Source organism: Passer domesticus, chromosome 14 (genome assembly GCF_036417665.1).
Source record: "Passer domesticus isolate bPasDom1 chromosome 14, bPasDom1.hap1, whole genome shotgun sequence".
In the NCBI taxonomy this organism is placed as follows: domain Eukaryota; kingdom Metazoa; phylum Chordata; class Aves; order Passeriformes; family Passeridae; genus Passer; species Passer domesticus.
The window spans coordinates 18,234,309-18,258,815 of record NC_087487.1 but is presented as its reverse complement, the minus strand read 5'-3'; the positions used below and the strand labels follow the sequence as shown (position 1 = coordinate 18,258,815).

The 24,507-nt window shown below is 44.4% G+C and overlaps 2 protein-coding genes and 1 long non-coding RNA gene across 15 annotated transcripts in view; 2 read left to right on the top strand and 1 right to left on the bottom strand.

Annotated features, from left to right (window-relative positions):
• The window catches only part of DENND4A (DENN domain containing 4A), a 48,992-nt gene extending 41,818 nt beyond the window's left edge, over positions 1-7,174 (top strand). For 6 of the 7 annotated variants that reach the window (XM_064388913.1, XM_064388914.1, XM_064388916.1 and 3 more), the window contains 7 exons: positions 216-426; positions 667-921; positions 1,432-1,549; positions 1,705-1,731; positions 2,210-2,372; positions 3,231-3,295; positions 3,519-7,174. In XM_064388913.1, coding sequence (XP_064244983.1) covers positions 216-426; positions 667-921; positions 1,432-1,549; positions 1,705-1,731; positions 2,210-2,372; positions 3,231-3,295; positions 3,519-3,655 — 976 coding nt within the window. In that variant the 3' untranslated portion in view covers positions 3,656-7,174. The remainder of the gene's footprint in view (positions 1-215; positions 427-666; positions 922-1,431; positions 1,550-1,704; positions 1,732-2,209; positions 2,373-3,230; positions 3,296-3,518) is intronic. The other variant, XM_064388917.1, reaches the window with a different exon arrangement.
• A 325-nt stretch (positions 7,175-7,499) lies between these two features.
• Positions 7,500-20,595, top strand: LOC135280723 (uncharacterized). Of its 2 annotated transcripts, XR_010347581.1 has the most exons (7): positions 7,500-7,589; positions 8,251-8,399; positions 10,004-10,542; positions 11,712-11,895; positions 16,246-16,312; positions 18,685-18,839; positions 19,211-20,595. It is a non-coding gene; the product is annotated as an uncharacterized LOC135280723 (long non-coding RNA). The 2 variants fall into 2 exon arrangements; XR_010347580.1 differs by lacking the exon at positions 19,211-20,595 and having other exon boundaries at positions 18,685-19,115.
• On the bottom strand, positions 7,978-21,510 carry SLC24A1 (solute carrier family 24 member 1). 6 transcript variants are annotated; one of them, XM_064388922.1, is made up of 10 exons: positions 20,589-21,510; positions 19,639-19,698; positions 19,049-19,157; positions 12,953-13,036; positions 11,294-11,394; positions 10,483-10,689; positions 10,031-10,120; positions 9,014-9,180; positions 8,315-8,382; positions 7,978-8,178 (listed from the first exon to the last, which is right to left on the bottom strand). In XM_064388922.1, the coding sequence occupies exons 1-10, from the start codon at positions 21,507-21,509 to the stop codon at positions 8,174-8,176; spliced, it is 1,812 nt and encodes a 603-aa protein (XP_064244992.1). In that variant the 5' UTR covers position 21,510; the 3' UTR covers positions 7,978-8,173. The 6 variants fall into 6 exon arrangements, with proteins under 6 accessions (XP_064244992.1, XP_064244993.1, XP_064244988.1 ...); XM_064388923.1 differs by having other exon boundaries at positions 7,978-8,382; positions 20,589-20,745; positions 21,124-21,510; XM_064388918.1 differs by having other exon boundaries at positions 7,978-8,382.
• Between the last annotated feature and the right edge of the window lie 2,997 nt (positions 21,511-24,507).

Below are 24,507 nucleotides of genomic sequence, written 5' to 3'. Positions count from 1 at the left end.
TATGAACTCTTTTGAGGATGTTGGTGTTCATCATCAGTGCAAGGGGGAATAAAACTTGCAGTGTAACATGAATGAGTGTGGTGACTGACAAGGCAGAATTCAAGCTGTCAGGTCCATTATTTCCAGTTTATTTCTGTCTGTCTGTGTACATGTTGGAGCACTCAGAGTAAAACAAAGAGCTGAGATTTTTTTTTCTTTTTTTTCTTCTCCTCTAGCAAACCTAAGCAACATGACAATGTTTATGCCAGAAGTATCCAGATCCCCTCAGGAAGAAGACAAAATGCCTCTGGGTCAGAATGTACAAGTCACCCTGTAGCAAGGAGCATCAGTACTTTTGGTCCTTTGGAAGAAGACGAGAAGGAAAACCAGAAGATCAGCCATATCATTCCTACTGGTAGCCTGCCTGCTACTTTGCAAGGACCAACAGTGTGTAGTTTTTCTACCTTAAAAGTCATTTTTTCATGTTTGCCGTAGATTAGACATGTGTAACAGCATTAACCGTCCTAAATTACAGTAAATGCTAGGTTGTATTATTTAAACTAATGCTAGTTGTAGCTTTTAGATGTTGGTTGTGTCATAGGGAGCAAAAGCATTTATAAGACCTTGTAAAAACAGTTGCATTCATTACATTAGTTACAATTAATGGCATTTTTTCTGTCCCTGCAGGATTCCTTGGGCCTGGAATGGCGCTTGCCCAGTCCTGATCCTATAACAGTTCCTTACCTCAGTCCTCTTGTGGTATGGAAAGAGCTTGAAAGCTTACTTGAAAATGAAGGGGATCATGCAATAACAGTGGCAGACTTTGTAGATCATCACCCCATCGTGTTCTGGAATTTGGTGTGGTATTTCAGGCGCTTGGACTTGCCCAGCAACTTACCAGGATTAATACTTTCTTCTGAGCACTGCAATAAGAACTCCAAGGTATGGGATCTGATAGGAGACACTGACATGTGAGAAATGGCTGCTTTCCCATATAGGAAACCATTGCATGATTCAGTAACTCTTGGAAATGTGTCTTGCACTATGCTGAACCCAGTCCTGAATTGGTAAAGAATGTGTCAGCTGAGGGAAGATATTCAAAACTCTGGAACATGTGCTCAGCAGTCCTTGAGGGGGGCCAGTGTTCAGCTCTTACTCATCCCACTGCAATTTGGGATCCTCGGTTTCAAGGAGGATGAGTTGCTAGTCAGTTGTGTTATTTGAGTAGCTAAGCAGTAGAAGGAGGTAGTTTAGATTTTAGGACTGTAGAAAATAGACAAAACACCAATTTGCCATGTCACTGATGATCTCATTCAGATTTAGCTTTCTGTATGTAATTTTAATAGCAAAGCTTTTTATCATGAGACCTAGAGACATAAAGATACACGTTAAATACAGAACTCCTGTGTCGTGACTTTGTAATCAAAGGCCTTTGTGCATTCTCCTGTTCAGATTCCACGGAACTGTATGTCAGAGGACAGTAAATATGTTCTAATTCAGATGCTATGGGACAATATGAAATTGCATCAGGATCCGAGGCAGCCTCTGTATATTCTGTGGAATGCTCAGAGTAAGTTTTGTTTCATGTGAATTTTGGTGGTATTTTTCAAGAACAGTTTTTCATTTTCAACAACTGAAGCATGTGTGTTGAGAAAAGATGTCTTTGTGGATAGTTCACACAAGCTACAGTACTGAGTTTTGATCATGCTGCTTTTTGTCTTGCAGGTCAAAATCGCACTCTTTTGTTTGAGAGTGAGTGTTAAGCTTGGTGTTGCTATTCTCAGTTTGGGTGACTTGTTTTGGGAGGGAGGCTGGTTCTGTGCTTAGCAGTAAACTGCTTGAACAAGTTTTAGTTTTCCAGCATTTCTGTTTCAAATCATTGACTGCTATTGCCAGTGACTTTTTCTTCACTGGGATGGGAGGAATGAGAGGGAATACATTTCATTGATGCTGCTCATCCATTTAGCTCATGTTCTTATTTTTAGAGTTTGCTTACTCAGAGTTTTGTTGCTGGTATTGGATCACACACCTGAAAATAGCTCATGGCCCATTGCATCTATTGAGTTTTCTTATGTGCTTTTTGTGTTCTACATCGATCATTTTTGACTTGGTGTTTTATTCACTGCATACATGTCAATATTTTCACAGATTCTGTAGCCTTTTTTTAACAGCTCTGTACATGCTACACAAAGAATCTGTTTATTCTTACAGCCTTTCTAATGTTTTTCAGCCCAGAAGTACCCAATGGTCCAGTTATTGCAGAAAGATGATGACTCCTTTAACCAGGAGCTCTTGAGGAGTATGGTGAAAAGCATTAAGATGAATGATGTGTATGGACCAATGAGTCAGATACTGGAGAGGCTCAACAAGTGGCCACATATTAAAAGACAGAGGTAAGACCACCAATGTGCCTAGCTGGAGCAGAGTTGGGCAATAATCAGCTTACTAAAGTGAATTATATTTTCCTAGTGTGTTTATTAAAGCAAAAAAAAGGGGTTTTCACCAGTGTTGTCAATTTATCACTCTGGTAAATTTTTTTATTGTAACTTTCACAAACTTAGTTTTTCCATTTTTTTTCTTTTTACTTTTTCTTCTCCCTCTCCCCTTTACAGCCACCTCTTTTTCTTACCTCTGAACAATGGAAACTAGAGATTGTGTATATTTTGTTATTGAATGTTATAAATTAGTAGGTGTTTTAAAATAAAAGCCCTACACTTATTTCTAGGGTGTACAGAGAAGGAGCTAAGAGAGGTTATGTCTCCTATTTAGGCAGGGGTATTTTTCCATTAGCAGTGGAATTGGTGGACGTTATTCCTGTGAATTTTCATTTCTTGCCTGGGTTTACTGATTCATACTAGGATATACAACAGGCTTGTCAACAGCTGGAGCATTGACATGGTGTTTATTTGCTTGTCTGCCTGCTTTTTCAAGCTAATGTGAAAATGCAGAAAAGCAAATTCCTTGCCAGGTTAAATTTTGTGGAATTTGGTTGAGTGTTTAAGTGTGTGTTTCTCTCTGCATGCACCCGGTGCAATTTCCAGGGGACCTACCATGGGTGATGTCCATGTGTGAGGAATCCAGGGCATTCTCCAGAGCTCAGAAATGACAATATTTTGGAGGCACAATCAGGAGTTATGTTTAAAATGCCTGTTTTTTAATAAATTGTCTTTAAGTGCTTCAATCTGTTTTTAATAGAGATTGTTTTGTGTTGTTTCAGTGCAGTAGATAAATTGGGGTTTTTACCATTTCAGGAGCCTTTACAGAGAAATACTGTTTCTTTCACTTGTTGCCCTGGGAAGAGATAACATTGATATAGGTGAGTTCTGCCAACTATTCAAATGAGCACAGATGATGAATTTATGTAAACTTAGTTGTTCAGCTTCCAGAAAAAAATAATCTGTAGATTAGGTGTGTGCCACTCTGTGCTAAGTGCCAAATAAAAAGGACTACAGATATTTTGTGCTGATAAATGCAGCTGTTGTGGTATTTGGGTGGTGTTTTTGAGCTTGCTATGTGAAGTTGTTTTTCCCTTGCTGCAGATGCTTTTGACAGAGAGTACAAAATGGCCTATGATCGCCTCACCGCTAATCAAGTGAAGAACACTCACAACTGCGACCGACCACCCAGCACTGGAGTGATGGAATGCAGAAAGATTTTTGGAGAACCGTATCTTTAAATGTACCTGGCTAAAGAGGTGATATCTATGACGTATCCCTGTGTAAAATAACCACTTCAGTCACAAGGAACATCTCAGTCTTCAGTGTTCAGGAATGTGGCAGGAGGCCTCGGGAAATTCGGCCTGGCTGCGGCTGTGGAGATGGACAGAGAGCAAAATGGGCCAAATAATATTTCCCTGTCCCTTGTTCTTTCTGCAAATCAGTGTGTGGAGAGGCAGGTTAAAAACAAAATCAGTTCTCTGACTTGGGACAACATATTACAGCTCCCTTGAAAAAAAAAAAAATTAAGTAACAGGTGGACAGAAACAATGCACTGAAACTAATGTGAGCGAAGGAAGTTCTTCAGAATCTATTGTTTACATAGAATATTCATGATGTTATGAAGAGCATACAAAGTTGTATTATACATATTTTAAATTGTTTATAGTAAGTTGATATTTTTTTAATTTTTTTAAATTACTGGAGTGAATTTTAAATGGACTTGCTGCAGAAGCAATACAGTGCTTATTTTTTTTGCAGTACACTGCTATTTATAGTAACTTGTCCAGTTACTTTTTGAAGAGTGATTTGTTTTTAAAGCAGAATAGAAAATGTTAACCTTCACCTAGACAGTACTGGAGATCCAGGATTTCTCTCATGAACACTTGGAAAATGTGTTACCACAGCAATCAGAAGGAAGGTATGGTAAATTTTGCAAAACTCTAACAAATACACTGATGTCTCTGTGAAACACTTCTGTAGAAATCTCCTCTTCCTCTCGTGTTCCCTTCCCTCCCCACTCCCTAGGAAAGGGAAACCACATTGAAGAGTCCTATGGATTTTGTTATGGAATCAGCCCATGTCAGCTGTTGGCATTTGTTGGTGTGGCCTCATTCAGAAGTGACCCAGAGCAAATGCCAGCCTGCAGGGAGTTCTGCATGAACAGGCAGTGCTCAGAGTCTCAGAGGTTGTGTTTGAAGCACTCAGTACAGCACCACATAATGCCCATCCAAAGCTGCTAACTCAAGTACATCCAGCAAACTTGCTACAGGGAATTATAGGGAATGTAACTTACTGGGGCATATTGTGCTTAGTTAAACATACTTGGAATGTTCTGTCTCTTATTTCACAGGCAAAACAAATTTGTTTTCTCTGAAGAAAACTGCTATATCAGTCCTTGTGATGGAGTCATGGCTTTTGCCTCGTGTTTTCTTGTTCTAGACATTTAAAAAATGTTCTGTGCTCTCAGTCACATAGTAACTCCTCACCAGAAGGCAGACTGCAGGGAAAATATCAGAAGTCTTGCATGGAGGTGGGAAAACAGACATCGAACTGTATAAAACGCCCTAAACAAATTTAAGTCATGCTTTAACAAATAGCTTTATTTTAAGTAATCTTAATGATTTTCCACTCCTAATTTTAGTTGTTGCTGTTATAATACTTCCAAATATTCAACTGTTACATTAGATTTTATATTGCAGTCTGCCTACCAGTAGGTGTTTTTAAAAACATCTTTAGTTTGCAACTATAATAAACCAGCAATACTTAGGCAGAAAGGTGATAAACTTTAAAGCTCACATTTATTTTGCTAAGTGAAATAGAGCAAGCCTTAGAGGCTTAAATGAAAAGTAATGCTGCTATGAAGCTCTGCAACCTCCTCCCAGACCTCTGTAAAGTTGTAAGGAGAAGCTGCCCTAAGAAGAAAGGATTTAAAACCTGTAGAGCTGCAGGTATGTGCTGATGATAATTGCAGGATGTAGTCTTGGATACAGCTTCCATCGGGTAATGCCTCTTCTCTAACGTGCTGCTAATTATGTAGCTGACCTTTCTGAACATATCCCCCACCTGAGGTGGAGCTAGCAATGCTACACTTACACCATCTTTCACATTTAATTTATTTTAACAAAGTGTGATGCTCTTTTGTACTGCCACGCTTGTACAGTATCCTTGTGCATGAAATGAAGCTCCTTTTTTCACCCAGGTACAAGGTAGAGATACCCTCTTCATTCCTCTGAACTGTTGTGAAACAAACAGGCTATTTTTGAACACATTCCCTGTAAGTACCCCTTAGTGTGCATGGCTGCTCTGTACAGTAGGAATGCTGCATTTCCATGGAAATCTTGCCTCCAGTAGTTGCTGTACTTAAGCTCATAGCTGGGCGTGCCGTGGGGAAGGTCGTGTTCCCAGCTCCCTGCAGTTCTGTTTCCCATTTGCCACTGGGGCAGCCACTGTTCTGTAGGACCTTCAAGCCATGAAAGGAGAGAGAGCGAGTGCTTTTTCCAGAGCTGCCGTGGGGTTAGAGGGGCTGAGCTATGACCCAGCTTCCCACTCCCATTCCGGGGTGGCCGAAGAGCCGAGCCCGGTCCCCAGCCCAGCACACGGCGCAGGGGCAGCCCTGGCACACGTGGCCCTTCCTCCATCCTGCTCCCAGCCTCCTTGGAAGGACTCAGACTGCCTTCAGACTTATAAACCCAGCCAGTTTTACTTCTTTCCAACGTCCCCCAGCACTGTCCTGGAGCAGGGCTGTCCGTGCAGCCTCCACACAGCCCCTGTGTTTGCAGCCCCGGCGTGGCTCTCCTGAAGTGTTAAGTTGGGTGTGCTTTGAAATTATGCTATCATGTAGTAGCTCATCAAGTGAAATCATTATACTTAATGAATTGTTTTGCAAAGTCTGTTGCAAGTCAGTCCACTGTAGAAATATATAAAAATAGAGTTGGAATAAGAACATACAATAATAAGTGGGAAGTTTTCCTCATTCACATAACAGTGTTCCAAACGTATCCTGAGGTCGATAATTTTTAGAGCATCATACAATTCAGTGTTGAAACAGTTTTCAAATCTCACTTTCCTTTATTAGAAAAGCAATTTGACTATATTTTCCAATACCACAAAGATGAATAAATAAAATATTTGAGACATATTTTCAATTTAAAATTTTGTATGAACTGAATTTTCTCCTTTTGTGTACTAAATAAGGCTTATGTCCAAAACCTGAAACCAAGGTTTTACATTTGCAGTGCAATATATATTTTGCTTTACTTATGGTTCCACTGGAATAATTATTGGAGATTAAATACTGAAATGTGAATAGAAATTGTGCTGTTTCACTGACACTGCTGTGTCCCATTTGAGAAGGCTTGCTGTTGGTACAGTTACAGCCTGATGAATTTGACTTCCACAGGCAAATTAAATGATTTGTATCCCAAGAAAGAGAAAATTCCTGCATGTAAAATCTTAGTGTAACAAATGGGAGATGCAAATAGTAATAATAGAGAGGGGTATTTCTGGATATTATCTCACTGGGATTTAAAAATGGTACTTTGTTAGTCTGCAAGCAGCACTTTTTAAACGAATGGTTGTAGATTTGTAAATATGTAATGTTTAAATTTTATTTACCAAAAACCAGTATGTTGGATGTTTGCTTTGGTTTGTAGTTCCTTTAAAATATGCAAAGTCAATGTTCATAATGTTAAGGTTTTTTTCTGTCTCATCCAAAAAAAAGAAGTTTTACAGTGAGTCAATAAAAAGCTTAAAATCTTTCTGGTTATTTTCATTAACATTTTATTACATTGATTAGAGTGACAGAAATGTCTGCAACTCCTAACCCCATTGTGCCAAGAGTTAACCATGAGGTGTTAACAATAAACTTCTCAGGTCTGGTGATGTCAGTGACATGTTTTCATCTTGTCTCTGTAGAAGTCAGTGTTAACAAGAGGAATTATTCCTGGATAAATAATCTGTAACTGGCAGAGATTAGTGTCAGGATGAAAACAAACCCCCAGCATTCAACTCCTTGTTGTATTTGATTCCTGGCTTTAGTTGTGATTAGGGGTAATGTGCTGTTCTAACCCCTGATCCTTTTAGTCTTTTTGCAGCAAGGTGTAAACCCAGGTGACATCACACTTGTCCTGGTGGCACTTCACAGGAGTTTCAGGCACTGCATTGCAAGATCAGGTACAGATCTGAAAGGAGCTCAGTGCAGTGTGAGGGAGGTCTCTGCTGGGCTGCAGCCTGTGTGTCCACACAGGGATTTTAGCCAGAGCAGTTCCATAGAGGCCCAGCCACAGCAGTCTGATTCTCTTCCCTCTGAACTAAAACTCATTGATTTCAGGGAGTTTGAGCAGTTCACTGACTAATTTAGAGCATGTTCCTGAAAATTTCCTATTATGAGTAAATACTATGTGGTGAAAATCAGCTCCTTTAACTTGAGAGGATCAGCCATAGTGAAAATTTGATGCACCTAGATTGTATCAGCCTTTCCACAAGTGCCTAAGTGTGTGTTATTTAATATTGATCATTTAATACTGTTCTGATCCTAAAGAAAAACAGTAGAGGCTGATGCACCAGTTAAGATTGATTTATTTTTTAGCATGGTAAAGGTATCTTATTTTCAGTAAGTTTGTTACAATTCTGTTGCTTTTTTCAGTAGAACAACTGCTACCTCAACCCCCTTTTGATGTTGCTGGATCCTCCCAGACATCTTGAAGTGTCCACATGTCATACAGATACTGGGCAGGATATTATCTTGTCCTCTAACATCACACTGATGATCAGAAACACAAAGTAGAGAGCAAACATGGTGAGCCCCAGTAATTTGTTCATTTTCCATTTACAGACAGCAATAGAGAGAATCACAAACAGGAGCATGAGGAAAAGGAGAACAATTGCACAAAACAAACCATTGCTGCTGACTGCCACGGGGCTGAGGCCATTGAAGATAGAAAAAAGGAACCAGGGAACTGGCAGGCTGCAAGGAAGGGAAAAGTAATTGAAATAAATATTTTAAGGCAGTTCATTATCTGCATCATAACTAAGCAATTTTTCCAAAGTGTTACAGGGGAAAAAATGCATTATTGTATTCAATATAGCTCAGCATAAATCTAAACTGGATGTTTTTCCTGTCAAAACTGCATTTGGATAATGCTTGCACTATCATAATGCAATCCAAGGGTAAAATGGTTTGAAAATAATACCTAAGAATTAAGTGCCTTGGTGAGCTACAATAAAGAAATGTCCTGCTGGTTTAGGATGGGAGATCCAGGCACTGATACTGACCTTCCCCAGGAGCTGAATGTCTGAGTGACCAGGTGAGGCTCCTCCCTGTGTAGCTTGGACATTAGCCCAAGATGTCTTGCATTTTTGTCTTGAAAATTTGGTAATTTTGTGAATTGGGTGAAGATAGTGGGCTGAGTTATAACAGTTTGTCTTTGCTGGCTGGGTTTGGATTTGGGTTGGGTTCCTTCAAAAGGAACTGGTTGCTCAGCTGCCTTTCACTTAACTGCAGCTAAAATGAAACTAGCTGAGCCAGGTTTGGTTTCAAACCAGGTAACTTTGTGTTTCAGAAGAAATGCAGCACTTAGCATGGCCCTGGTACTCACCCAACAGTGATGTCAAAGATGTTGCTGCCCACAGAGCTGGACACAGCCATGTCCCCCAAGCCCTTCCGGGCCACGATGACACTGGTGATGAGGTCAGGGATGGATGTGCCTGCTGCCAGGATGGTTAACCCCATGATTTCCTCTGATATCCCAATTGTTTCACCAACCTAATCAACACAACGTTGGGTAGGGCTGTTAGCAGTGGAACAGGGAGTGTAATTGCTCTGTGCAGTGTTAGGGTTTGTGCCATGTTTGAGTTAAAATAGTCCAAGTCCCATAAATGTGGCAGCATTTTCCTGCTTTATAGGATTAAGAAGTTCCATTTTACTGTGTCTGTTGGTTCTGGATTTGCTCTGTAGTGTAGGAAATCTGACCACAGTGATGCCAGCACTGAGCCAAGGTCAAGTCAGCTACAGCACAATTTTCCTGTCCTCAGTCCTCCTCTTCTGGATGTTGTCTACCTTTGCAAATTTAACATCAGCTGTGCAAGATCTAAGGGCCTTTGCAGATGACAGTCCTGGGATTTATGGCATGATCAGATCTACTGTGCATGTGCAATACATCACTCAGTACAGACTGGGGGGCTGTTCCTACAAGATGGAAGTATTATTTCCCAGAATACCAGGTGAACAGTAGGATGGGGGAGTGAAGAACATTTAGCAGCTTCCAGAATCAGAACCTGTATTTTCCTAGAATTTTAATTAGGTAATGGATAATTATGTTCTGCACAGAATCATTCATTAATATAAAGTCAGATTTGAGATAAATCTTGATGGTGCTTTTCCTTTCACTGATGCACAAACTCCCTTGGAAGCTTTCAGAAATGAATGAATCTTTGTCAAATCAAAAAAAGGACATCAAAAATTCCCTTTTGGGCTCTAACAAAACAAAGTTTCTACTGTTATGATGGATGACTGCAGCTGTAATTCATCAGATAAAATGCCACAGTAACACTGTCCCCTCTCTCCATCTACTTGTTCTGAAATGGAGGCTTGCAGAAAGAACAAAACCTCTCACCTGGTGAGCCCACCACACCATGAGATAAGAGAATGCAGCAATCCAGAGGATGGATCCAAAAAATGTGATGACAAAGAATTTTTTTGATTCCTGTTGAAATGAAGTTTGAAAAGAAAAAAGAGAAGTTTCAGGGAAGTTAATAATCCCCATTGAAAACTATTCACCTGAAACACTTCACTGCAATTGATTGCTTTAACTTGGACCCTGGTCTCTGTTTGCTGTTTTTCAGCTTGATTAGGTGACCTGTAGTTGCTAGAATTTGTGGTTTATTAAATTAAGTCTCTGAAATGACATTACACTGCAGCTGGGGCTCCTGTCCCACTCCCTGCAGTTACAGCCCTTCAACTACGCAAAGACTCCAGACATGGAAAAATGGACCCAGGGACTCTGGCCCAGAGGAAATCTATAGCTCAGTTAATGACTCCAGGAGCAGAAGGAAGGTGGATTCTTACCGAGTTTCTGACATCAGGCAGAGTGCTCCAGAGAGGAAAGACAATGGGAAAGAGGAAAAGGTAAATTGCTTGTTTTGTCCTTGATTCTGGCCATTCCAGAGATAAGGGCTCATCATTTTCATCACTCTCTGTGCTGTCACCATCACTGTCCTCCTGGCTCTCAGAGCTGCTGTCATCCGAGGTGTCACTGCTTGACAGGGGCTGTACCTCAGAATAAAAAATCAAAAAGCCAATATATTTTCACACTAACAAGGAGCTGCAGTTACTCGCTGTGGCCTCACCTGAGCAGAGCTCACATTTGTGACCTGCTGAGGGCAGCCACAGCTCTTGTGGGACAGGACCCAGGCACACCCCAACCTGCACTTGTGTGTTGTTAACTAATGGGCATCCATTAACTACAACCACCCTTTAGAAACAAATATTTCATATCCTTGAAAAAACTTTTTTTCATTGGAACTGCCAAATAACATCACCCAAAAGGGATTTGGGAAGCAAAACAGAACAGTCTGCTGGTGAGCACAGGACAGGCAGGTGATCTTATCTCCTCCCCTTACCCTGGAGTACCCTCAGAAGAGTCACTTGAGGGGACAATACTATCCAGTGTCACTTTGTGTCGTAATTTGGACCCAATTTGTGTTTGTAAGCCAAAGTGTTTCAGCCAGCATCTTAGATTACCACACACAGAGCCTATTTATAGATGCCAGTGCCATGGGTTGGGTCTGTCCCAACAGCTCTGGAGAGGGAACAAGGAAAGTACACGTGAAGGTCAGCCTGGGTGGGCACTTAGTGCCTGTGCTCCTGATTTTGATACCTGTCCATCCTGTGGCACATCTTCCTTCTGTGTGTCTTTGCTGGGCTCAGAGTCACCGGCAGGAGTTACCTGGACGCTGCTTGGTGCTTTCTTTCCCTCTTCTGCAAAAGCAATAAGAAGAATGCTGGTTTCAGTCATCCTGGATGTGTGGCCACCATACCAGGGCACCACCTTCCCTGTGAGCTCCCTGCCACAGTGGTGGCATTTCAGGTCAAATACCCTCAGATTGCTTTGGTTTGTTGTGTGTCCTCCCTGACTGCTGTGATTGTGTTTGGTAAATCTGGGCAGAATTTGGCCCACGTGGAGTAGAATGACACCTAGGTGTTTCTCTGACCGTCCATGCAAAACTGCTGTAAGGGGTGGGGAAATGCTAATTACCTCATCTGCAGCTGATGGGCATTTCTTGGTTTCTTTTTAGATTCTGAAGATTGTATTAAAACCGTCCTTAAACCCCAGAAAGGATGTAAAGCTTTGCTTCTCAGGTTTCTCCCCCAGCTCCCCCTCCCTCCATAGAGCACAGCATTCTCCAGGGACCTGATACTCTTCAAGGCTTCTGAGAAATGACCAGGATGTGCTGCCAGACTTTAATCCCTGATCGTTTGGTGGGTATTCAAAAGCAAATAGGAAAGTGCTGACACATACAAGGAAATAACTGCAATGTCCTGCTGTTCCTGCATTAACCTGCATAGCCAAGAGGAACACAGAAACCTCTGTGGGAACAGAGCAGAAATATGGATAACACGGAGCTGGGATGAGGGAGTGAAGGCAGTGTGGCACACACCAAGAATTTACTTAGGTTCTAAACAGTGTTTTTCTGAAGTCTGTGCTCATTCCCCTCCATGAGGTCCAGCACTGGGAGGTGCTCAGGTGCCTGGGTCCTTCCACACCAAAGTTTCTTGGTGTTCAAAATCTTCAGCCTTGCTGGCAGCACAGATCTGTGTTGTAGCACAGGTCAGCTCTGGCTCCAAGGCAGCCTTTGTGTCAGGAGTGACTGACAGAGGGCAGATCCAGGTTAAATGTTAGATCAGAGATGCTTCCCTGTGAGGGTGGGCAGGACCCAGCACAGGGTGCCCAGAGAAGCTGTGGCTGCTCCATTCCTGGAAGTGTCCAAGGCCAGGTTGGACAGGGCTTGGAGCACCCTGGGATGGTGGAAGGTGTCCCTGGCCATGGCAGGGGGTGGAATGGGATGGTCTCTAAGGTTCCTTCCAACCTAAACCATTATATGATTCTGATTCTATTAAAGGAAGGGTGCACAGGTCCTTGGAATTGATACAGACACAGTGTAGATTATTCCCTCTGGAGGAATCTTCTGTGCCCTTCTGCAAGCATGTGAAGGTACTTTCTTTCAACAAACACCTCATTTGCAGGGTCTGCCAAAGACCAGCAGCACCCAAGTGCTGTCTGCAGTGCCCTGATTTCCCTCCTGCACTGTTCCATGGCCATTTCCAGTCCCTCCTTGCAGCTCTCCCTGCCCTGCCTCACTGACAGCTCCTCTGGGGATGGCTGCTCCTGCCATCGATCGATTCCTGCTGCATTGTTCCCAGAAACAGCACAAAATCTGTGTTACACCCCAGGGTTTCCTTGCCTGCCCTTGGGCTTTGTGTGCTGGGAAGGTGAGTGCAAAACAAGGCAAGCAGTGCTGGCTCTTCCTGCACTCACCTGGCTGGGAGCCTTGTCCTTCCAGGGTCTCAGCCTTGGCCTTGGCCATGTTGCTCAGGATGTCAACCCTGTCTTTAAATTTTGCTGTGGGTGAGAAGGACACAATCATCAGGGGCTGTCACTGCAAAACTCCCCTGGACCTGCCTCCCTCAACACACACATGCTCTTGCCCCTTCCTCCTGCAGGGGTTGTTCTAGCTGAGGGCCCAGGTTTTGGCTGCTGCTAGTTGGTCATAGCTGTTGTATTTAACTGCTTAGTGCTACAGCAATTACACCAGCAATTTGACATAGAACTATTTAAAAATAATCTAGAGTGATGCTTAAAGTTTTAGCTTTTATATTTTCCAGATTCTGTACTGCATTAGTGTGTGACTCTGAAGCTCATAGAGAGTGTTAGCAAGCTCTCCTCACAGTTCAGTCAGACAAAACAATCCTTTTCTAGCTCCACAACCAAGGACACCACTGCAGCTCCAGGCCCAAAAAGTGCAAACAACAGCAAATTGAGGAGAGCAGCCTGGGAGGATGGGACTGCATAACCTGGAGCTGGAATTGGATAATTAACCCCAATATGGGAATGGACCAAACCTTATACAAGTGTGAACATGTGTGACCTGCTGTCCATCTTGTGCAGCCCCAAGCCAGGCTCTTGTAGTGCCCAGGTGTATCCTTTGAGGCCTTTCAATAAATCCCTACTTTATTCCTGTAACACTGCCTAGCCTCTGTTCTAGCTAGCCTCTCAAGGCATCAAGAGGAACGAGAAATCCTTTTCAGGTCAGTAATACAAAGGATATCTGTACTTTATAGGGAGAAAATGCAGAAAGAACAGAGGGGGAGTTTCAGTGCGATATCATCTTGTTCGCAATGGACTATTGATTTTTTTTCTAGGCTAGATTATGAGCAAACTAAAAATGACACTTTTCTCCTGCCGTGTGGCTGTTGAAGAGGCTTTAGGGTGCTGCTTACAGCCTGGGGACCTGATGGGAATGGAAAATAAACACCTTTTATGTTCCAGTTCCCTGGAAAATGATTGATTTTTCTAAGTATACACAAGTGTCTCCTGCTGGAGCTGTTCTAAATTCCTGGTATCCAGGTTCAGCATGGTTCAGGCTGTCTGAGAGATGGTGTTTTTCACCAGCACACGTCTGGTGCTCTATTTCTGGGACTGCTGAGAGCTTCTTCCATTGTGAACCAAGCTCTGCCTTACTCAGCTGAGCTGCTTTTTTACTGGTTTACAGTGAACTGTGGAACTCTGTGTATCTACAGTTGTTTTTTACTCAAATATCTTACTGCTGACTCAGTGAAAGTTAATGAGAATGAGCTCAAAGAAAAGCCCCATTTTGCTCTAATCTATGTCCTCTGTTGAGCTGCACACCCAATGACTGAGAGTCACTGGGTTTGCACATGGGAAGTAGCCAGAATTGGCCAATGCTGTGTTTGGCTTGCATGCAGAACTGTCAAATCATTTTCTGTGAAAGTTTTATCACACTGATTTAATCTACTGTGTTGTTGACTATGCACCCAGAAGGTGCAGTTGTCATATTGCCTCAAGGGCAGGGCCCTGCCATTTTATTAATCACAGTGACACTGAGATAATAGAAATAGCATGTCCAGCCATGGGGGAAGACCTATTGTTCTGAGATGAACCTTGTGAAAAGCAGTAAATGCTGCTGTATGTCCAACAGCTGGGCCCAGCTCAGACAGGAAGACCTCAGGGGACAAATCCTACTCTTGCTACTGTCAGAGACATCTTTCACCAGCTGGGATTTCCACTGAGCACTGGAATGGCTGGACTGAGATGAAACCATCATGGAGTGCCAGAATGGTTTGGGCTGGAAGGGATCTTAAAGGCCATCCAGTCCTTCCCCTCTGCCATGGGCAGGGACACCCTCCACTATCCCAGGCTGCTCCAAGCCTCATCCATCCTGGCCTTGGACATTTCCAGGGATCCAGGGGCAGTCACAACTTCTCTGGGCACTGTGTTCCAGGGCTCATCACCATTGCAGGTGAGAATTTCTAATCTAAATGTTCATTTCTTCTCCTTTGAAAGGCTGGCTGGGACTCAAGAGCCTGACTCTTCCATGCTCCTTGTCAATACTGAAGATCACTGGAGGGGATGTGAAATGTTGCCTTCCTTCCCCCTGTGCACGAGCACATCCTTCAATGCAGGAATGACCTTTTGCTCCTCCTCTCAGCACTGGGCAATGCATCCTTCTGTTTGGCTTTTCCCTGAGGCTGCTGCAAAAGCTCCTGTCAGCAGGGTCAGGGCGGTCAGGCTCAGCCTGAGATTATGGAAATTCAAGCTCCTGGCTCGCTGCCCTCAGCCAGGGAGTGCCGGGTGGAGCCTGGAGCATCTCTGTCAGGATAAACAGATTAGGCCCAGGCCCCTGTCCAGCTCTCAGGAGATCAGCCTCCTTTAAAAGGGTGTTAATTCCTCTCACACACAATTCCTGCAGGAGGGACTGAGATTGGAGGCAGAGCTGGCTCTAAACTGGCCAGATCTGCAGTCAGCACGGGGAGGAAGGATGTCCATGGGCTCAGTGGGGGCTGTGCTGTGCAGGGCAGTGTCCCTCTCAGTCCCCTGGGGCATTCACTGCTGGCAGCTCTGTCCCCAGGGCTCAGAGCCCATCACACAGGACATGTCTGTGTCCAGTGGCCCTGAGATGCTCTCCAGGAGAATTCTTTTCCTATGAATTGACAGCATCCAGGATGGACTTCAGGTGGCAACTGAGCTTCTACCTTGAATTTGGCTCTTATATTTAGTTCACTCTTTGGCTCTAATATTCAATCTAACAGGACTGACAACACAATCAGCAGGGAGGATTTCTTCTTTACAATTTGGCATGAACCTGAAGGATTTGGAGATTCTGCTGTATAAAAGTAGAAGTATAAAAAAAGTCTTGTGATTCCTTTTTCCCCTCTGGATCTGGAATGCTAATGAATCAAGGAGAAGCTGTAGCTGCCTTCAGCCTTCTCCAGCCTGCAACAGTGCCCACTGCTCTGGTCTAATTTCCAAAATCATTACCTTGTTAACTGGGGCATAGTGAGGGCAGGCAGCTCTGACAACCTCTCTGCTGGAGCCTTTTGCTTCATTCAAAAAGAAATGTAGGCTTCTGCTTTGTTCCCTGTGAGACTAGAATTTAAAGAGTCTGGTGGTAAGGCTAGAGGTTCAGAAATGAAAGGGTTCCTGTGCATTTTCAAAATCCTCACTCCCTTTACTTCCCCAACAGTTCCCCTTGGTGTCTAATGGGATGATCTGGAAAAGATCTCACTCTCTTCTTCTACTCATTTTCACAGGAAGTGGGGAAAAGGACAAAAGAACAAACTTGCTAGAAATTGCTAATTTAAAAAAGGCACATTGAAGGTAAGAAGTTCTATCAAAAATATACTTCAGGATGCCATGTAAGTATTAGAACTTCTAAAGTAAACACGTAGTCTCTCTGAGACAAAGACTTAAGTAATGATACCTTCCTAATACAAAAAGCAATAACCCCACATTCTGAACTCAACCCCCTCTTCAAAAGAGAAATTTTGTTTCGCACAAGTGGTGTTACAGCTTTGCATTTCACACTTCTGCATTTCCAAGACCTCTGCCCCTGAAAGTTGGGTTTGGAGGCCCAGTGCTGGCAGCTTTTCTGTGTTTTGGACCTTGCTGCCCTGAAACCACTTCTGTGCTGCCCAAATAAAAAGCGAGGGCAGCCAAAAGAAGGAAACCCTACAGAATCCTGATTGCAGCAGGTTCAGTGAGGAACTGCTGAGCAACTGTTGGCAACCTTTTTCCTTCTGTCGAGTGTTCATTTCCACAGCCGGTAGGTGCTGATGCTACAGGCCTTGGCAAGAAGGAACAAGGGCCCTTGAGGAAAGATAAATTGCTTTGGGACCATCTTTTATGTGGCAGCCTAATTACAGAAATGTGCCTGGTACAGAGAGTGCTGCACACACAGCAAAGGGAGGGACAGTGCTGGTGATCCATGGGAAGCAGGCACAGCAGGCCCCAGGGTCCCACAGGGCTGCAGGGCTGTTAACACAGGACTAGGAACTGTTAACATATCAGAACATAAGTCCTCATATGCTTTGGCAGGTTCAAATCCTTTTCCAGATCCTTCCTTAGGATGTCATTCCTTCTCTTTGGCCAAGCTCCTCAAGGCACTTAGGTTCCCAGTCTATGCATAAACTCCTTTTCTCGAAACTCTCTTTTCTTTAGGTAGGAAGCTATCAGATTAAGGAGTATCTCCTACAAGACACACAGGATTTGACACATTGGCTCCTTGATTTTTGAGTGCTGAGCTGTTGAATATCAGTAATTTTATTGTTATATTTTGTATAGTTGGTGTCTCTTCTCACAGCCTTGAGTGGAGCAGGCATGTACCTGGGGCAGAGGTTTCGCCATTAACTCAGTGGCGTTATTAAATAAAGACTCTGGGATGTGAAACCCTTCTGGAGAGGCTGTTGCAGCCCATCCCCGGACGGTCCCTGCGGTTTCAGACGCAGATACACACGGTCACACTCCCATCTAGTGGCTGCCGCTCACACACAGGAGCGCTCATCCTGCCGGAACAGTCGGACTTGATGATCTTAAAGGTCTTTTTCAACCTAATGATTCTGTGATTCTGTGTAATGAGTAGGGAAGTTCTTTTTGAGAGATCCAAACTGGTGCCCCAGTCCTGTTTATTCCATATTCACAGTGCCTGGGAACAGCAGCCTCCTCAGCAAGGACAGTGGAAAGCTCCCAGCAGCCCATTCTGGGCTGAACTGGCTGGGGCTCTCCTTGGCCTTGGCTGCCAACCTCAGCCCCCACAACTCTCCTGCTGAGGGGTCCCAGAGTTTCACCAGGGCACCAGCCTGGACCAGAAAGCCAAACTTGGGGTGGCCCAGGTGGGCAGACACATTTAGGGGTGTGGGAAGGATGAGAAGGTGCTGGAAGGTCTCTGAGTGACAGCAGCCCCTCAATTCTGGCACTTTCTGATACTCAAGGCAATAGCACATCCTGTTGGAATGTTTTGGGTCTATCCTGGTGCTGTTGATACAACCTTTTGGAGGTACAGGAGGCAAGGACAAACCCTGATGAGTCTGGCTTTTGTTAGGCTACTGTTCATAACACATCGGGTGCCTTCACTGGAATCTGTCAAAGCAGACACTGATCTGCCTTGCTGTCCTCCTCCAGCCTCCTTTGTTCCCTCGATCAGTTTGTGCAGCTGGGATTCTGATCTGGAGAGTCCTCTTTGTAACCTCTGTGAGGGACACGAGAGGTGTTGATCTGCTTAGCTTCAATCTCTCTTTGAATGGGCAGCAGATAATCTCTTTAGAACAAGTAGGGCAGTGGAGGGGTGGGGCATGTGCTGAGCAAGGAAGGAAAATCTTAAAAACTTTTTTTTTTTTAATGTGATTCACTATTTCTTTGAAAATAAACCTCCACAGTGTGACTGGATTAAAGTTAATATAAAGCAACACATTTAAAGGCTGTGTACAAACACCCCGGTCTGTATGGAGATGAGGCTTCTCTGCACCCTGGGCAGTTTAAAAGAGGTCTTGGACCTGAGCTGGTCATTCCCTGGGGACCCAGAGCTGTGGGCACACTTTGCCATGGCAGGGATGACTGGTGGGCTTTTAGAGGTGTCAGCCTGAATCACACAGAATTGGCCTCACCATTATGATTAGAATCTCAGCTGGGATTTTAACCACTGTCAAAAAGAGAGTTCTTCAAGGTTTTAACCTCTTTTTGTGCTGCTGTTTCAGGGCTGGGATGAGGTCTGAGCTAAGAAGAAGAAGACGTGATGTGCTATGGGAAAGAGGAAGCCTGTAACTCACATTAACTGCCACTGGAGTCAGAGAAACAGCAGAGATGGGGAATGTCACCACTTCCAGTAACCAGTTTGGCACAGAAAAAGTAGGTATGGCAGGACCAAAACATGAGGTGTTTGTCCTTGCCAACCACGCCATCAGAAGGGGCACATCCCACTGTCACAGAGCTCCCCACACCTGACACCATCTGTGATGCACCCCAAGGGTGAGTTGCTGACCCCAAAATACTGATTGTATTCCCAGTGAAACCACTCAGGGCTGTGAACCCAAGGCTCTCTGGTGTGGAGCAGTCACTCACCTTCTGCCAGGGGGTCCAGGGTGTGGATCATGAGCTGGACGATGGTGCCGCGCATCTGGGAGTTGTGCAGGGAGGCCGAGCTGCTGCCCCGCTGCAGGGCTGGCCCAGGCTGTGGGAAGGCACAAAAGCACTCAGTCTCAGCCTCTTTGTCCTCTACATCAGACAAGGCCTCTCCAGGCCATGGGGCAGCAATTCAACAGAGGAATCAGTGTTCAGTGTTTGCTATGGGAAAGGACAGACCCCGCCAGCCGCTGCTATGACAGCCCAGGAAGAAATTGAGCCATGAGACCAGGTAAGAAGAGTCACTGTCTGAATTTCTATGTGACTGTTTTATAGCAGAGAATGAACAGCACTCTTCTAGTTAAATCCACCTGGGAAGTCTGAGCTGTTTCTTAAATTTTATAAAAATGCCTTAAAGGACAGGACTCAGCCAGGTGTCCTCTTAAGCAAACTCTGGCTATTGTGCCTGATATGACAGGCTTTGGTCCAGGTTTCTTGACACAGGAGTTGACACTTTTATTTATGACCTGACATGGGGAGAGATTCAAAATACCATGACTTCAGATCCCTGTAAAGTTGCTTAGACCTACCTTCAGCTTCCTCCCATCTGGTGGCTTCATTGTTCCATCATCTACAACTGCCCTGCTTGTCTGCAAGCAATGAAGAACAGAAATGACCAATCACCTCTGCTGCTTCAGGATCAAACAATCCTTCAGGCTGCTGCCTCTGGGGAAGTGGCACAACTGACACTCCTTAAACCCACTGGCTTCTGAGGAAGACAGGATTCTACCTAAAGCCTCCCAGTGAGGATGCAGCACCTGGGGGCAGACTCACAACTGATTCCTGTAGCTACAGACAGACCCAGATTTCATCCCCAAACATCTGTATCCTTACTCATTTTCCAGCAGAGTGAGTGAAGGTTCAAAGGCAGATTTTTTTAGAGCAATTAGCATTACTTTCCATAATATCTGTGATTAATTTTTCCCAAGGGATAGGTTCAGCAGCTCTCTGTCATGCTACTAAACATTAGTGAGAGTTCTCTGTAAACTTCAAATGCAGGGCTGGATTCAATCTGTGATGCTTGGTGATGTCTACAGTGATGTGTGTGTGTCACTGCAGTTTCTTGCACGTGTATCCCACTGGAATGTAACCCAGGAGCTTTCAGGACTCCTAGCTGAACACTGGCTGAACAACAAACCAGGAGTAGGAAAGAGAAGGAGTTTCTCGATTCTGCACCACTTCAGCTATTCTCTCTCCTTATCTGCTTCCTTCCTTTCTTTAAATGGAGTGCCAAGATCAGAAGGCAAAGCATGCTTGAGGGCCAGGGACACATCTGACTAGCAGAGAGAACTTTTTATGATGTTCTCCAGTTTCTTAGAATCTCTCTAGTTTGAATTTTCCCCATTTTAAAACATAATTATTGACCAGTACCTGTATTCTGAGGTTCAAATATGTGCTTTGTGAAGGAGATGCAGTTTTTCTTTGTGGTTTACACTAAAAGTTATTTCCAACTTGCCCTCTGAACTCTAAGGACACCAACCTTCTGCATATGCTCTGCTGATGCTGCCTGCACAGCATTTAGCTTCTTTTTCAGCTCCTGCTTCACCCATTGCTCCAGGAACACGTTCTGTTTCATGGTGAACACGTATGTGGCATAGGCAGTCAGTAAAAGGAGGCTTTCCCACCAATCAATGACACTGTCTAGGAAAAACAGGATGAGCATCAGTAAGTCTACAATGTAGAATGTGATGTCTCTAAATAAGGGCCACCATGTCAGGTGGAGTATCTGCCTCGAGAAGAGGGCACAGGTGCCAATGACAAAGAGGATATTAAACACTGCTGAGCCCACAATGGTACCGATGCCGACATTGCTGTGTGAGATGAAGACACCTATGAGGGACGTGAAGAGTTCTGGTGCTGATCCACCTGCTGCCATGAAGGTGGCTCCAGCCACATCTTCAGAGATCTGCAACTTCTCAGTGATCACTCCCAAAGCAGGGACAAAATACTCATCACACACTATGGCCAAGGCCACAAATACATATATCATGCCAAAGATGTGAAGTACAACCCACCCTTGCCTGCGTTCTTCCACACTGAACAGATCCTGGGGATATTCTCCTTTGGACTCATAGGGTGGTTTTTCATCTGGGGAGCTTTCACTGGCATTTTCTTGCTGTGGTGTTGTACCCACTGAGGTGGTGACGGGCACGGCTGGCTCAGGATCCACATAGATGCAGTGCCTTATTTTGGGTGCTGTGGCATTGCCTCTTACAGCAGTCTTGTTGCTGGGGAGCTCCCTGGAGGTCACTTTGGCAGGGTCCGTGGGTTGGGGGGCTCTGTGTGATGCTGGAAGGGCAGAGGGGCTGAACTGGAGCTGGCAGAAAGAGAGGACGAACACTATGGCAAGCAAGAAAAGGATTCGGTTCCTCCGTAGCCGCCTCCTCCGTGGTAAATGCATTTCCTAAAGGTTCAAAACTCAGAGCTGTTCCAGAAGCCACTGAAGACTTCACTTGGTCAGCAGTTTGCTGATCTGGAGCATCAGGACTGGAACTGCACAGCACAATTTCTAGCTGATCTGGAGCATCAGGAGTGGAACTACACGGCACAAAATGGGGAATCCTGCAAAAGAAAATCTGGTGTGAAAAACAAAGTACTGCAGCTTTCCACCATTTGGGCAGCAACACTTCACTGACTGCTTGTCCATTTTTCAATAAAAAGAAATGGACTTAAATGAGCAAAGAGAGATCTAGATCCAGGTTTCAGCCTATTTTTTTAATATGACTGTAGGCTATGCTGATTAATAATTAAAGGTTTGGCTTAAGAGAGTGCAGTTGGCTGAGGAGCCCAATCCAAGCTGAATTCTGGTTCCACCAAATGCCCATACCCAGCAGCTCTTAAGGACTGCATTGACCAGAGTCCAGTTGTTATTCTGTAACATTACCAATTGGGTCAGTGCTGTGCAGGAGGAGTGGACACAGCTTCTGTCAAGGAACCAACTTTGAATTGCTAAAAATGATGCTGTGGAGATGAGACCAAGCTGTTCAAACCTCCCTCCTAAACCTGTTATTCACCAAAATAACCTCAGGAGGATGGAAACTGGTTTAGATGTGATGCTGCTCCATGGCTTTCCAGCCTTTCACTCCCCAGGAAACCATCCAAGGAAGGGTGAGGTTTTTCCTTCAGTTTCAGCAGAGGGTGAGGAGAACGTGGTTCCAGTAAAACTGGGAGTGCTGAGCAGCCATTTGTTTCTATGACTACATCTTTTCAGGGCTTTCTGTAGAAATCAGAACTGGCAAACTGGAATTGTAATCATACCTTTTATTAGGGGGTAATTAGCATATCTTGCATAATTATGTGAACAGCATTTAGAAAGGGAGACATTGTAAATGCCAGAGTGACAGTGCCTACAGCTGTGACAGCGCAGGGACAGGGATTTGGGGCTGGACAGAATCCACTCTTCAGCACTGCCTGAATGTTTTACCTTAGAATGACACTCTTCATGGATTATTTTTTTCCCCAGAGTGGGCATGTTACATTATTCTTTAGCTGTGAATTATTCTTTAGCTGTGAATCATAGTTTTCTAAACCATTCTCAGATAAGCTCTTCATGAAAGTTATCACACATTTACCCTCTTGCATAACAGCCAGGGAAGTTATCAGCCTAAATTCCTTGCAAAACAGGCAATGTTAATTTAAATAGTTGGGAGGATCACTAAGGCAACAGTAAGAGAGGGTCATGGGAGTGCACAGATAAATAGATGATACAAACTTTGCTTTTCATACATAAAAAACCCAAAAAACATACAAGTGGCAGAACAGCACAAGAGGTATAACAAATTGCACATTAAGAGAAAATAACTTTCCCTAACAAAGACAGGAGATTTAAAAGGATGCACAAAGGGAACACAGTTATGCACACACTCCCATTTAAATACTGATTTTACTTCTCTCCAAAATGAGCTGCTTAAAAGACCCTTTGTGAGCAGAAAGAAATCCAAACTAGGATCAGTTCTAAGAGCTCTGCAGCCTTTCACAACTCCTGACCAGAAGAATGCAGAAGAATTGTTTCTTTAAGCTTAGGTCAGTTCCTGATGAACTCCTTTTCTCACCCCCTGTCTCAGTAACACAAATCCAAGCAATCACACAAACCTCCCCAGCCTACCTTCCAAAGGTCTGCCCAGGAGGAAGGGGAGTTCCAGGGGCTGGGTGTAGTGCTGGAAGCTTCTTTGGTACTTGACAGCCAGATGGGAGATGCTGTTGCAGAGAGAGGCAGGTGAAAATGATCCCATTTTCAGGATGTCCCCTCTGCTGGCAGAGTCCTGGAACAAGAGCGGGTCAGGTGTGAAGGACATGTTAGTGGAGGAATTCCCAATCCAGTTTAATACCCACAGCCCCTAAGCAGATTAAATAGTATTGTATAGATTTGGGTCTATCTCTGAAGCCAATGCCTTTGTCTGCTACCACAGGTTATTCTCAGTGTGAGGACAGTGATTATCCCCTTCACAAACTCCTGCACTGAAGCACCAGCCATGGACATGGATCACCCTCACGGCCCTGGCAGTGGGTAAATCACATTTATAAACACTTTTGAACATGGAACATGCAGCTGCATTTGAGGCATCTCCTGTGGCTGACAGGCCAGATGCCAGACAAGAAGCTCTGCTGGTCTTTGCCACAGTCTTTACTACTTTGCAATGCCAGAGGGAGGTTTAAAACTCGTTGATTCCTGGAAAAATCCCTCAGGGCCTGTGCCAGGAGCACTGAAGCAGAGGGAGGGAGCAGGGACCTGGGGATGGTGCCCATGGCTCTTCTATGTGGGTACAGTGCAGCTCCACAGAGAAAGAAATAAAAACATCCCTGGCCAAGGATTTAACAGCCACAGCAATCTAATCACCAGATTTATTGCAGGGAAATTGGAAATGTATGATTTGATTTTGGGTCCCTCATGGCGAGAAGGACATCGAGGTGCTGGAGCACGTCCAGGGAAGGGAATGGAGCTGGGGAAGGGGCTGGAGCAGCTGAGGGAGCTCAGCCTGGAGCAGAGGAGGCTCAGGGGGACCTTGTGGCTCTGCACAGCTCCTGACAGGAGGGGACAGCCGGGGGATTCAGGCTCTGCTCCAGGGAACAGGGACAGGAGGAGAGGGAACGGCCTCAGGCCGGGCCAGGGGAGATTTAGGTTGGATATTGGGAAAATGTCCTGCTGAAAGGCTTGTTCAGCACTGGAGCAGGCTGCCCTGGGCCCCTCCATCCCTGCAGGGATTTAGAGCTGGGTGGATGTGGCACCTGTGGCTTATGGTGGCCTTGGCAGTGCTGTGACAATAATGGGACTTGATAATCTTAGAAGGGTTTTCCAGCTAAACTATCCTGTGGCTCTCTGATAATTTTAAAGCAAACCGTTGTCTGAACACACAACTTCAGGAGCACATCCCAGTTTTGCACTGCAGTTTATTGCCTCA